We start from the raw sequence: 15,663 nt of genomic DNA, 5'->3' as shown, positions 1-15,663 counted from the left end.
TTATAGAGAGAGACAATTTTTTTGGACAAGATTTGGACAAACCTGAAGCCTCCACACCAAAAATCCAACGAAAGCTCCATAGGCACAGCTCTTGACAGTAAGCACGCTGTAGACGACCTTGAAATTTTGTGTAGTTGTCAAATACTTCTCTGTAAATAAGAAACATTTAGTGATACAACACAGCTTCTATATTTCCAAGTGATGACAATCATGCTAGAACTGATTCACTGAAGGAATAATCTATAATATTTACCTCTTGATATAGAATTTGTCTCAGCTGTTTGAAAAAAAAGAAGAAATTATTAGTTCACAACAGATGACTGAAATATTAAAAGATTTGCATATAATATGTGCATATAAGAGCAAGACGATTAAGTTCCACAAGAATTTACCCGTAACTCCGTCAATAAAATCTGAATAATCTGTATATACAGTGCCACTGAAGAAATTGACAACGCATTTAAAGGTATTGTCAGGATTTTCCCATTGTTTGGCATAGACTCTCAGCCTGCTGGTGATTTTGTACACGGTCTGGTTGTTGTCATCTTTTCCTTCACGCGCAGCTTCATCTGTTGCCACACCATCAGTGACATTTTTCCCATTCATTTGCCAATACACTTTGACATGGTCAGGGTAGAAACCAGAGGCCACACAAACGAGGGTCTTCTTCCTTTTTTTGTCTTTGCTGTTCCTGCACTCATGTTTTGAAGGTTCCAGTATTTTTACTTGTGGTGGAGTGATTTTACTGTTTTCTTCTGCAAGGACAAAGGACAAAGAAGAATCACATTAACACACATGACTAAAACTGCCTTTAGATCTACAACAAATGTAAGACACCCAAGTCTCGTGCACATGCCAGGCAAACATTACAATTAATGCACAAAAACATCCAGGAGAACTTTTTTCCCACACATATTAACACAAAGGATTAATTCAGATTACAAAACTCACATTTTCTTTATTACTAAATTATTGTGGTGATCTTACCCAGAACTGTTAGCTTGGTTCCCTCTCCAAAATAAGGAGGATAAGTGCCTGAGCACAATGCCAAGTCACAGCCACAAAAACTCACAAGACTTAGAACACTTGGATTCACCTCAAGCTTATTTTTTCTACAGCATTTGTTAGTTCACATACAAAACGATTACTCTGCCATGTGCAATTTAAATCACTTTTTGATGAAACAAACTGCACTTTTCTGCCAGCTGTTCCATAACACAAATATTCTTCCAGACTTGAGGCCGTTTTTTTTTTCCAAATATCACAGTTTTCTGACACATTTTGAGATGTTTACTCATTAAAATGCAATTTAAAGGTTTACAGCATGGATGACGACATCTTTACATCTCTAAAAACAAGTATTTATGCACTATTTTGTCACTTTCTTACCCAGTACTGTGAGTTTGGTGCCACTGCCAAAGTAAGCAGGGTCGTAGTTGTTCACACTGATAAACTGCTGTAGAAAAAACTGCTCTAGAAAGCTGCTGTCTGTCTTTGTTCTCTTTTTCAGTGTTAAACAACTTTTACACCCAAACATATAGAAAAGACCTGAGGAAAATCATCTGCTTGTAGCATTATTACGCAAATTTTGACCATGCAAGAGAATTAATTTTGGAAATGCACAAATCTAAAATAACAGACATTAAAACCAACTAATTTACAGAAGGATCCCAATGAATATTTCATCAGAAATTATTACTTTAATGTTAATCCATCTTTGCACTCTTACCTAAAACCGTGAGTTTAGTTCCAGCTCCAAAATAAGCTTCTGACTGGAAACTCACAGTATTTCACAGAGCTGATAAGAACTGAGTGTGAGAACAATATTCTGGGCGCAGAGCCAAATGTTTCATAGGCACAGTACTTTAACTGGAGAACACTGATAACACTTTTTTCTCCTGGCACAAGAAAACTTCTACATAAATTACTTTTAAACTTTAACGATTGCCCACTTTTTTCACTACCATAACATAAAGGTAAATAAATAAATGAAACATATACTAAATGTTCTCATTCAACCAACACCATGAGAGTAAAGCCCAGCTGATTTTTGTTGGAAGTTTTCTTACCTAAAACAGTGAGTTTAGTTCCAGCTCCAAAGTAAGCCTCGTTGTAGGAGCACAGAGACTTTGTACTGTGACAAAAACCCTTTCTAGTGCCTCTCTTTAGCTTTGCCACATGGTAATTATTTCAACTGTCAATTTTTACATGTAAAGACTTTGACTTTAGCTACATGAGTTTTTGGTGTGATTTTAAAGTTTTAGAGGCAGCTTAACAAAATCAGTCCTCAACTTTATTTAGTGAACTTTAAAATGTTTTCTTACCTAAAACAGTTAATTTTGTTCCTCCACCAAAGTGAGCCTCTGAAGCACCAGAGTCACAGTGCACCTGATCACTGCTCAAAACAGCTCAACACATGCTGCTTCTGCTTTGCTCCTTAATTCTTTGCTTGCTTTTAATAAACCAAATGTTGCTTTTCTTTAAGTTAAAAATCCCACATATGCTGCACTGCTCTTTTAAGTTTTTACAAATTTAATATGAAACAAAATGTTTGTTTTTTCAGGCAACACTTATTCTTTAATTGTTTTTTGTTTTGTAACATTTATAAGAATAAATTTTGATTCGTCACTTACCAAGAACAGTTAGTTTTGTTCCCTGCCCGAAATAAGCTTCGTTCTGACACAGCATTTAAACCTCAGAGCAAAAAGCCCTGAGCTGAGACTACAGAGACCTCAAATACAGTTTGTTTAATAATGACTCCAGTTGGGAATTTTAACATCTATTTGGATTCATGTATCCAAGACCTTACTGCAGACATACATATACTCATATATAGTTTTTGTTTCTTACCTAAAACAGTTAATTTTGTTCCTCCACCAAAGTAAGCCTCTGAAGCACCACCAGAGTCACAGTGAAGTTAATTAGTGCTCAAAACAGCCCAACATGCTGTTTCTACTTTGCATCTTCATTTTTTGGTCTCTTCATAAAATAATGAAGTTTCCTTTTATTTTTCTTTAAAGTAAAATGTCTAAATGTGCTGCACTCATGTTTTATTGTTGTTGTTGTTTTTACCAGTTTAAATGCCAAACACCTTACTGAAACACTTTTGTCAGCTTTAACTAGTTTAACTATGTTTATGAAAAGACATTTAGATTTTTCACTTACCAAGAACAGTCAGTTTTGTTCCCTGGCCGAAATAAGCTTCATAATTGGCACAGTGTTTAAGCTTCTGAACAAAAAGCACTGAGCTCAGACTATAACGAGTCCAAGTACAGTAAGTTTGTTACCAAGCTGCTTATGTAAGAAAGATTTTATATTAGTTATTCCTCTGGCCCAAATCTTATTACAAACTTTACGTATAATTTTTCTTTCTTACCTAAAACAGTTAATTTTGTTCCTCCACCGAAGAAAGCTTCATAACCACCAGAGGCACAGTGAACTTAATCTGTGCTCAAAGCATCACGATGCTTCTTTCACTTTGCTTCTTTAAGCATTTAAACTACTATTAAGAAAGAAAATCTGAAGCAACAGCTGCCCTTTAACATGTTTTAATTATTTCTGTGTTGAATTCATGTAAGAGAAAAGTTTTACTTACCAATAACAGTCAGTTTTGTTCCCTGACCGAAATAAGCTTCTCTATCAACACAGCGCTCAGGCTTAATGTCAAAAAGCACTCTAAACATCTGAGCTCCTTACATTTCTTTTTGCAGCTTCACCCTTGAACATCTTCATGCATTTATTTGGTTATTTTCATGCTTTACTTACCTAATACAGTCAGTTTGGTTCCTTTTCCAAAGTAAGCTTCGGTGTTTGTCACAGTGCAAAATACTCAGCATGAAACTCTTTCTCTACCACACTTCTCTTTGGGAATAATCTTTGCTCATACTTCTGCCAGCACTTTTACTAATCCTCTAAACAAACCAATATTCATCCAACACAGAGGAAAAAGTGAAATATTTACCTAAAACTGTCAGTTTGGTTCCTTGGCCAAAGTAAGCAGGATTGCCAGTGTTCACAGTGCAAAATACTCAGCATGAAACCCTTTTTGTTCCAGAATAACCTTTGACAAACGTCTTTGATAATACTTCTGACAACACTAAGGCTCTAATCAAAATTGCATTTATCAAAACACAGAAATAAAGTGAAATATTTACCTAAAACTGTCAGTTTGGTTCCTTGGCCAAAGTAAGCTTCGTTAGCATTGTCACAGTGCAAAAACACTCAGCATGAAACTCTTTTTATGCCTGAGGATTGTGTTTACTTACAATCCTGTCAATACTAAGCCTCTGATGAAAGGTACATTTTTGGAACAGAGTAGTGAAGTGAAATATTTACCTAATACAGTCAGTTTTGTTCCTTTTCCAAAGTAAGCTTCGCTGGTCTGTCACAGTGCAAAAACACTCAGCAAGAAACCAAAATTATCTCTGAGGATTGTCTTTACTAATAATCCTGTCAGTACTAAGCTTCTGAATAAAGGTACATTCATCAGAACACAGAAATAAAATGAAATATTTACCTAATACAGTCAGTTTTGTTCCTTTTCCAAAGTAAGCTTCGCTGCCCTGACACAATGCAAAAACACTCAGCAAGAAACTGTTTTTGCACAAGAATTATCTCTGAGGATTGTCTTTACTAATAATCCTGTCAGTACTAAGCTTCTGATGAAAGGTACATTCATCAGAACACAGAAATAAAATGAAATATTTACCTAAAACTGTCAGTTTGGTTCCTTGGCCAAAATAAGCAGGATCAGTGTAGGTCACAGTGCAAAATACTCAGCATGAAACTGTTTTTGTATCCGAATCCTCTCTAAGGATAGTCTTCATGGATACCTCTGTTTATACTATGGTTATAGTTAAAGTCATATTTATCAAAAATTCTAGTAAAATGAAATATTTACCTAAAACTGTCAGCTTGGTTCCTTTGCCAAAGTAAGCAGGTTGGCCGGTGGTCACAGTGCAAAATACTCAGCATGAAACTGTTTTTGTATCAGAATAATCTTTGACAATATTCTTTACTAATACTCCTGTCAATGTTATGGCTCTAAACAAATTTACAGTTCACAAAACACCACAGTAAAGTGGAATATTTACCTAAAACTGTCAGCTTGGTTCCTTGGCCGAAGTAAGCAGGTTGTGTGTTGGTCACAGTGCAAAATACTCAGCATGAAACTCTTTTTACACCAGAATAACCTTTAGTTAGTATTAATGAACATTTATGTTAACACTGAGGCTGTAGCCAATGTCATATTTGTCAAAAAATGGAAGTAAAGTGGAATATTTACCTAAAACTGTCAGCTTGGTTCCTTGGCCAAAGTAAGCAGGATTATTGTAGGTCACAGTGCTCCGTTTTTAGCTCAATATTTTAGATTTTTATGAGAACAGAATTTTCCTTCACTTTCAAACCAGCATTTACACCAATTTCTGTGTAATAGGACGAATCAAAGCTTTGAGATATCCAACTTACCTAAAACAGTGAGTTTTGTTCCTTTTCCAAAGTAAGCTTCAGCTCCAGAGTCACGCTGTAGGCCTCCTCTGCCAAAAACTCTCAAAACTTTCCAGAAACATCCAGTTTACACATATTCTAATAATCCAGGTGATCTTTAAACACTTTAAACATGGAGGGTGATCTTTACAATGACCAAATTTGTTTTGTGTTTGTTGAGATAACAATACAAACATCCAACGGCTGCAAATATGAATTGCAAGTCTTTAAAAACTTATTTCCCATTAAAATTTCTTCTTAGGAATAGGTTTTCGCTACCAAAGTGTTCCTCCATCCCAGACACCTTCAGATTAGTGATTTTTCCGCTCTAACAACGTTTTAAGTTGCATGTAGCAGTCTTCACAATGCATTTTAATGGGAGGAGGTTTTTGTACGACGGCTCTATGGGATTGTATCACCGTGGCCCCCTGTCCCCACGGTGAAAAAGCATCACACAAAAACCTTGCGTCTTTTTCGTTCTCTCCTCTCTCCTTCCCCCACCCCGCTTCTCCCTATCTCAGCCTCCATCTCTGTCTGCCTGTGAGCGCAGCTGTGCAGGTCGGGCTGACTGACGGCTGAACGCGCTCCAACCTGACTGCTGCTATTTCTGTGACAGCTAAGAAAAGAAGCAGGAAGGGAGGGCAGAAAAAACACAAAGAGACTTTTTTATTTGTGTTTGTAGTTGCTCAGAGGAGGTGACATCTCTGGTGGTCACAGCGCTTTATCCAATCAGTTATTGGCAAGCAAGATGAGAAATACTATAAATGGATGCTCACGCATTTTGGTAACTGTAACCTTCAGATAAGACCCCGCATAGAATGCTATAAAAGCATGGTATGCAAAACAACCAAGCACTAAGTATTTGATACCAGTAATACCAGTAAATTAAAATCTCATTGTTTCTGGATGAACTTCTGCTGTCTAGTCGAGTTCATAAGAGTAAATTTGTCACATAAATGATATAGTTTGTATAACTGAAAGGACATTTTGACAAATTATAACATAATATTGGATTGTGTGGATATAGAATCATAGAAATAAAAGAGCAAAGGTTATTATTCTGAAGTGAATTGTAAGATAATAGTCATAGTCAAGAACACAATGAGCCATTTCATAATAATATAAAATTGTATGTAGGTACTGATGTAAAAAATATTTATTTGATATATTTTACACAACATAAGTTTGAGCTAACTAAAGTAATCACATACTGAGTAACGTAGTTATGTCCTTAAAACGGTATTTATGTCTAAATATATATATTTAGTTACATTTGCTCCACTGCAAATTAGCCTGGGCTATACTTACCTTATAATACCTTACATTTCAATTATTCTTATTCAAATTTCTAATTTATTGCTAACTTTTATGATGTATTTTGGAACATTCCAGAACTTAATTATATATTCAAACATCCCATCAGTTCAGTGTGTAAAAGCTGATGTATATTTACATGTTTGACATTTAAGGATGAGTAAATAATTAGCAGCACAAGAATTGTTCTCATGTTTAAACCTAAAATTTCATTAAGAACAGACTTAATAGTGCAAACTATAAGCATTTTATGAGAGCATGTGTACAGTAGCTATAATATTTAGTATAAATTGCACTTTATTTGGATTAATTGTTATCCCGTATAAACCCAGTAGAGGTCAGTGTGTGATAATCTTCTGAACTTGATCCAATCAAACCGAACACACCAAAATAAATAAATGAATGAAGTAGAAACTAAAGCACGTGGATGTTGATAACAAACTGTTTGTGAGGATAATATTGAATGTAGTAAAATATCTTTACTGTACCAACACCTGCTCACTTATCTGAACAGATCAGCGTTGTGGTGATGCAGGGACATGACTGAACTGTGAAATGGCAGTTCTTGTACTTTATGTGTATTTATAAAGGTTATTTATTTGTTTTTTATAAAAATGATTGTATCTGTTCATGTCATATTGGTATTTCCTTTAAATTCATTTTAAGGGACCATCAGAGTTAAACACATAATCATTCCTATTTATCCATCTTCCCCAACTCGTCGTGTTTTTTTCATTGAGGTTGTTGTTTAGCTGCTCAGGCTTCCTGAACCACTGTGCTATACTGGAAGCACAGTAATACAGAGCCGTGTCTCCGGCCCCAACGAGGTGTATCTTCAGGGTGGATTCAAGCAAGGAAGGCCGAGACATGGTGTACTGTGAATTTTTAAAAGGAGCTTCAATGTTCCAAGAATCTTTACTAAGAGAATATGTCACTAACTCCAGTTTCCCACTGCTGCTTTGTCTGTACCAGTACATGTAGTAATAGTCACTGTCATCTTGTTTACAATCCAGGGTCACATTTGCGGTTCCTTCATAGCTGAAAATAAACTGAGGCTGATCAATTTTAACACCCCGGGAGAAATCTGGAAACAAAGAGACAAATCAACAAATTAAGTGAAAAAATATGATGGGGAATTACCAGAGATATTACAGTTATCTAATATAAGTATAAATGTTCTTACCAGTGAATATAAAAAGCACAAATGGGAGGAAATTCATTTTTACAGTTATTAAATTATTTCAAATAAAATATATCTTTCTGCATTTGTATTTCTAACAGGCTGAGCAGGCACAGCACTGATGCAACTTATTGAACTGCTGCAGTTAAAGCTTCTGAAACAAGATGTCATCAACCCACAGTTTTTCATACAGACAATCTGAAGGGGTTCATTTTTACAGCAACCATATCCCAGTGGCCACCAAGCCAACTGCAGCTTAATTTAATTTCTTCAGAGTAATGAGACAGTGCTGCTTGCAGGACTCAAGGGGGCAGTTTTTATCACTAACCACTGTATCTGCTAACTACATAGACTGCACTTATGTTAATTCTCTTCCCTTTTTTGTATCCTGTATTGGATAAATTGTGCATCTGCGTACAGAGTGAGGGCAGATGGTGATGCCAAGCTGGGATTTACAAAAAAGCTATTATCTCCAATAACGACTGCATGGTCTAATCGCTTTTGTTGCAAACACACAGAAGTTCTTGTTCAGGGATGTCAAACATGAGGCCCTGATCCCACAATTGTCGTGGTGAAGACTCTGTTATGCTCCATTGGATGGCTTTGAAAAATGTGAAACAATGCTGACAGATTTCTGTCGTTACATTTCATTGATCTGATATCAAAAATAAATCCATGTAAATGTTCTAGAATTTCTACATATTTCTACATACATTTGAAGAGCTGAAGTCTGTTCTATTTTCAAAGGAGCTTGCAAAGAAAAGCGTCTGGACTTCTTTAAGTCTGTTCTATTTTAAACTTATGTTTCCACCAGGACAAAGGTGCTCTGACTTTTACAACCAAACAAGCCACAGCCCCTTCCTGCTTTATGCCATCTGTGACAGACAGGGTGGTTATGTGTATCAGTGTCTGGTCTGTGTGTATCACTGTGACTGGCAGCACAGTAATAGGTGCTGCTGTCATTGATATGCAGCTCAGTTATTTGTAGAGAGAAGAGGTTTTTGGATGCATCGAGAAATGACTCTAAGCGTCCCACAGGTTTATCATATTCTTTTACAAGGAACTCGATTGGAGCTCCGTGGTGGTTCTGTCTGTACCAGAGCATGGTGTAGCCACTCATGCTGAACCCTGAACCCATTTTGCACTCCAGCATCAATGTTCTCCCTGGGTCAGACGTTTGATCTTCAGACTGAAGAACAACAACAGTCAGACCTAGAAGCCATGGTAGAAAACACAGAGAAAAAAAGTGAATTTACTCAGATTTGTCACTTATTAGGCAGTAAATAAAGTGTGAGTAAATACACAGCCAACACACCCACCAGAGTGAATAAAAAACGAGAGGTAAATAACTGCGACAACCATGTTAGTATTGAGCTGTCTCCAGTGAAATGATGCAGCTGTTGCAACATCACTGTATTCAGTACAAAAGCATCATGAGGTCACACGACCACGTGATTTGGGGGACGTTTCATCTACAATTTTCTTCAATACGACCATTTTGAAAACAATGTTGACATATATTTATTGACATTTAATTGATTGTGTAGGTGTACATATTTAATCCTAACAAACCAAAGGTAATGGAAACAATCATTTTTTAAAAAAGTAATGTAATGTTCAATATTACTGCTTTATATATTGAGAATCTTGTCTTATTACCTCATGAAAGTTTTGCTTAAAAAGTCTTTATTATGTCACCCTTATGATGTTTTGGTTTAGGACTACTTCCACAGTTGAAAAACTCCTTTGCAAACACTTTTTGTCTAAATAATTAGAGTAATAAATCATTCTTTAAAAACAGCTCATTGCATCAAAACCAGTGTGCATCAAGTCTGTTGAGTCTAAGTAGCCAGAAGTTATAAGGTCACACGAACTTTAATATATTTTACTGTTTATTAAGATTAAAGCAGACATACAAAAAGCAACAGCATTGGAACAGAAACAGCTAAATTAGCATTGTTGTACTGTGAAGCACATATTTTATAGAGAAAAAAAAATAGAAAAAGTTTTTCACATAAAAAGACTAAAGCTGAAATTAACTTAAATGTAGTTAAACTGGGAAATTTGTTACATATGTATAGGTACAGTACACTTCATAAAGAATACATAGATTTGTTATACCCCAATTTTGCCCTGATAAAAAGATGAACAGTTTCAACTTCCAAAAAGAAAAAAACAGTGTGCCACTGTCATTAGTTTTCTATCAGAGGTTTTTAGTATAGCAGGGATATGAAACACGTCACTGTGTGCTGGCAGCACAGAAATACACAGCTGAGTCTGACAGATTAAGGCTTTTGATGATCAGAGAGCCTTTCACTGTGTTGTCTCTTTTTATCTCAAACCGGTCTGTGAACTGGCTCTCATAGTTTGGTTTACTCTGGGGTACTGTGTATCCAATGAGGCTCATTGCCTGATCACTCTGCTTGTGCTGGTACCACAGCATTACTTGTAAGCTGTTGCCATCGTGACTGCAGTTAATCCTGAGCTCCTCAGTCCCTTTGTTCACTACTTGAGCAGACGACTGTTCAAAGGTAACACTCTCCACTTTTCCTGTGAGAAAAACAAAGTGAGGTGAATTTGAGCATTGCAATTCAACAAAAAAAGACAAAACTGTTAAGCTTACTTGTAAGGACCACGAGTATAAATCCAAATGTGTACAGAGCTGGAGGCATTCTAGAAAGTAAACCTAAATGTAGATATGTGAAATCACACAATAAACTGCTTTCACAGCAAAATTACAAAACTAACATCTCGGAGGTGAAACATTTACATGCCGCTTGTGTCTAACAAACCTATACATGTTATATCCTCTCTCTTCTTTACACCACCCCCCTTCATTCCTGCCTCCTTAAAACTGCTCACGTGTCCCTTGATGCACATGTTCCTTCGTGGCCATTGAAAATTATTTACTGATTTTGAAAATAATTTAAAGAATATGAGAAATATCATCCAAAAGGTGCAAATCCAGCTTGTAGTAGCAAATAATTAAATGGCATAATTTTATTTTATGTCATGAAAACAATACTGAACGTAGTAAAATATCTTTACTGCACCAACACCTGCTCACTTATCTGAACAGATCAGCTTTGTGGTGATGCAGGGACATGACTGAACTTTGCACAGGCAGTTCTTGTACTTTATATGTGTCAGTAAATGTTCTTTATTATTGTTCATAAGATTTCTTTTGGCCTATAATGTCACATTGGTATATCTCTGAAATTTATTTTAAGAGGCTATCAGAGTTACAGATACAAGCCTTTCTATTTATCCATCCTCCCATCATGTAGGGATTTTTTTCACAGAGGTTGTTGTTTAGCTGCTCAGGCTTCCTGAACCACTGTGTTCTACTAGAAGCACAGTAGTACAGAGCCGTGTCTTCAGGCTCAACAAGGTGTAGCTGCAGAGTGGAGTTAAGCACAGAACGCCGAGACATGGTGTACTTCATTTTTTCAAAAGGCGCTTCAATGAACGAGTTATCTTGACCAGTAGAATATGCCACTAACTCCAGTTTCCCACTGCTGCTTTGTTTGTACCAGTACAAGTAGTAATGTTGTCTGTCATCTTGTTCACATTTCAGAGTCACAAATGCAGATCCTTTACTGCTTGAAATGAATTGAGGCTGGTCAATTTTAACACCCCGGGAGAAATCTGTAAAACAAGAAAACACAGAAAACAGGCAAAATCAGCAAATTCAGTGAAAAATATAAAGAAGAATTACCAGAGACATTACAGTTATCTAATATAAGTATAAATGCTCTTACCAGTGAATATAAAAAGCACAAACAAGAGGAGATTCATTTTTATAACAAAACATAAAAATTATTTAATTTTCTGCATTTATATTTACAGCAGTCACAGCACTGATGTAACTTATTGAACTGCTGCAGTCAAAGCTTCTGTAACAAGATGTCATCAGCCCACAGTTTTCCACAGCTTCCTTTTTACAGCAACAGTCTCCCAGTGGCCACCAAACCAACTGCAGCTTAATTATCCTCTCCCCAGTGTACTGTGACAGTGCTGCTTGCAGGTCTCAAGGGGGCAGTTTATATCACTTTACTGGTAAATGAACTAATGTTGATTTCTGCAAGCCACCTTTCCTGTTTTCATCCTGGTTTTTGATACTTTTATTTATGATCAGTCAGTTTATTGCATGCTCTTTTCATAATTCTATACCCAGTAAAAGCTTCAAACTCACAGTTTTTGTCCCATATTGAATTAATTATGCACCTCCATACAGAGTGAGGGCAGATGGTGATGCAAAATTTGGATTTATAAACAAATTTATTACCCCCAAAAATACTGCGTGGCTTAATCTCTTTTGGTGTACCAGAAGCACATGACTTTTATCTGCTTCTGTACACTTATTATTTTTGCAAGACAAATTTGATATTAGTTATTAGCATTATTCTGATATTAAAAATAAATTAATTGTACCAGCATGTCTGCCTAATTCTACATAGACCTGAAGATCAGAAGATGTTCTGTCTTATATTTCCACCAGGACATTTACAACCAAACAAGCCACAGCTCCTTCCTGCTTTACGCCATCTGTGACAAACACGCTGGTTATGTGTATGAGTGTCTGGTCTGTGTGTATCACTGTGACTGGCAGCACAGTAGTAGGTACTGCTGTCATTCATATGCAGCTCAGTTATTTGTAGAGAGAAGTTGTTTTTGGATGTATCGATAAATGACTCTAAGCGTCCCACAGGTTTCTCGTATTCTTTTACAAGGAACTCGATTGGAGCTCTGTGGTGGTTCTGTCTGTACCAGAACATGGTGTAGCTGCCCATGCTGAACCCTGGACCCATTTTGCACTCCAGCAACACTTTTCTCCCTGGGTCAGATATTTGATCTCCAGACTGAAGAACAACAACAGTCAGACCTAGAAGCCATGGTAGAGAACAAGTAGGAAACTAAATTTAATGTAGAGTCAAGTAGGTATTAAGTCATAAATAAGGCTTGAGTAAATACACAGCACTCACCAGAGTGAATAATAAATGATAGGTACAGGTAAATAACTGCCACCTCCATGTTAGCAATGAACTGTCTTCAGTGTAATGATGCAGCTGCTGAAAAGTGGCGGAGATGGGGAGGAGGTGTGTTGCATGAAAGACACTTTTTTAGGGAGAATGATGAAGAGCTCATATTTAAAACTTGAGAAGACTCATTGGCTCAAAGAAGGCAGGCGAGAAGATGATTGGACTAGAGTAATGATGTCAGTATTGACAGTGACAATGTGAGAAACTGGTAATCATGCAAAGAACAGAAAAACAGCCAAACACGCAGGAAGGCAGGCAGATGAGTGATTACAGATCTCAGATCAGGTATTGTGGAGAGTTGATAGGTTAGAGCTGCTCTGTTGGCATGAACGGTGTCTTACCAGGATCAATCATGTGGTTTTAATGTTTTTAGTTTTGGTGGCAAATGTCAGCCAACAGAGCTAAAGAAAGAAGATATTTTATTCTAGTTGTGAAAAGTGAAATCATAATTCACCCTAAATGAAGAGTTCCACCTCCTTTTATTGTAGTAGCTACTTAGAAATAGACAGCGGCATTTTAGTGTATTTTTTTTTTTAGTTTTTGTGCCCTAAAAGGAAAGAAAATATATTATTCTCCACCCATTAAAAACTACACCTTGTTGTTAAAGCCAAATCAGTCATTTGTTTTGAGACATATTCCATCAGCCTAGAGCAGTAAGAACAAGGTTTCTAGCATTGACGTTACACCAAAACACATCACTGTGTGCTGGCAGCACAGAAGTACACAGCTGAGTCTGATACAATCACACTGCTGATGCTCAGAGCTCCTGCTTGGATATTTTCTCTTGTAATCTCAAAGTGATTTTCAAACTGCTCCTCAATGACAGCGACACTGCCTATGTAGCTGTATCCTATGAAGCTCATTAAGCCATTTTCTTTTTGCTGGTACCAAAGCATTAAATTGAGGCCATTATCATCATGACTGCATGCAATTTTAACATTGGCTGTTTCAGTGACTATTCTTGGATGAGATGGCTGAAAGATCACACTGCTGGCTTGATCTGTGTGGGGGAGAAGCCACATGTTAAAAGAAGCTAATGTTGAAGTCATGTTAAAATAAGAAGTGTTGTAAAACATCGTATAACTGTTGTAAAAAGTAGAGGAAGATTGGAAATAATTACTTGAAAGGAAGATGAGAAGAAACCCGATCACAGCTGACATCCTCCAAGTTTGTGCTGTTGTAGGTTAAACACGGCTTCGTTCAGCAAAGGTCTGTGAAAAGAGTCACGTCACTCATGAGCTTATAGGAAAAAATGCTTTTAGTAAGGGAGTGGCATTAAGCCACATCGCTGTGTGCTGGCAGCGCAGAAGTAAACAGCAGCGTGTGACAGTTCTGCTCTTTGAATGATAAGTTCCCTCTTGCATTTTGATATCCATACTCAGTGAGGGCCATAGACTTATTCTGTTATATATACTGATACTATATATACTGGTACCAGAGCATTAGAGTAAGGTTCTCATCATTATGACTGCAGTCAATCTGGACTTTACTTTTCTGTGCCACTGTTTGGTGAGGAGATTGCTGAAATGTGGAGAAAGCAGAATAAAAATTAAATGCATGTATTTCAGGCAGAGACCAAAACCAAAACAAAACCAAAACAGATCTCTTTCAAAATAATAATACAAGTGAAAACTTGTATTATTGAAATGACAGTGAAATGACAGACTTCTTATGCTGACCCCTGGAACAACAATCAGTGGAAGACCCACCTCACAACTGACAGAACTGAAAGGATCTGCCTGATACTATTAGACACCAGCAGAGATATTGGGGAGTCCAAACCTTGATAGGTCATAGTTGTTCTGGTGGCATAAAGTGTTTTTGACCAGAATTAATCCAGTGGAAAACTGTCAAAGTCATTATATTCTGGATATTCTGTTATTGCCAATTTCAAACATCTGGGTAGATTTATCAGTAATAACACTCCAGTATTAAATCATTATAATTTACACTGCAAATGTTACAGTTAACTAAAGTAGTCATATACTGAGTACCAACACCTGCTCACTTATCTGAACAGATCAGCTTTGTGGTGATGCACAGACATGACTGAACTTTGCAGAGACAGTTCTTATACTTCATATATAAGATAAATGTGCTTTATTTGCTTTTATAACAATTATTGTTTCCTTTTATGTCATGTAGTCCTGATACTTATTTTATGGGGCTCTTAGAGTTAAACACATCAGCTTTCAGATTTATCCATCTTCCTCTTATCTTCCAGTTTCTTCTTCCTGTGAGGTTGTTGTTTAGCTGCAGATGCTTTCTTAACCACTGTGCTATTCTGGAAGCACAGTAATACAGAGCCGTGTCTTCAGGCTCAACAGGGTGTATCTGCAGGGTGGATTCAAGCACGGAAGGCCGAGACATGGTGTACTTTATTTTTTCAAAAGGAGCTTCAATGTTCCAGGAATTTTGACCAGGAGAAAATGTCACTAACTCCAGTTTCCCACTGCTGCTTTGTCTGTACTAGTACATGTAGTAATATTGACTATCATCTTGTTTACAATCCAGGGTCACATTTTTGGTTCCTTCACGACTGAAAATAATTTGAAGCTGATCAATTTTAACACCCCGGGAGAAATCTGGAAACAAAGACACAAAGGCGAGTCAACAAATTAAGTGAAAAAATATGATGAAGAA

The 15,663-nt window shown here is 36.7% G+C and overlaps 1 gene segment (V, D, J or C); it reads right to left on the bottom strand.

Moving 5' to 3' along the window:
• Window positions 1-15,663, bottom strand: part of LOC146646599 (T-cell receptor beta chain C region-like) — a 34,913-nt gene that overhangs the window by 334 nt on the left and 18,916 nt on the right. Inside the window, 4 exon segments of the C gene segment in view lie at window positions 43-149; window positions 254-277; window positions 393-755; window positions 5,467-5,529. Coding sequence covers window positions 43-149; window positions 254-277; window positions 393-755; window positions 5,467-5,529 — 557 coding nt within the window.

This window comes from Rhamphochromis longiceps, linkage group LG19, assembly GCF_057381845.1.
Source record: "Rhamphochromis longiceps isolate RC_006_pf linkage group LG19, R_longiceps_female_GT1.1, whole genome shotgun sequence".
NCBI lineage: Eukaryota > Metazoa > Chordata > Actinopteri > Cichliformes > Cichlidae > Rhamphochromis > Rhamphochromis longiceps.
The sequence above is the reverse complement of the archived record's forward strand: the minus strand, read 5'-3'. Positions and strand labels throughout refer to the sequence as shown.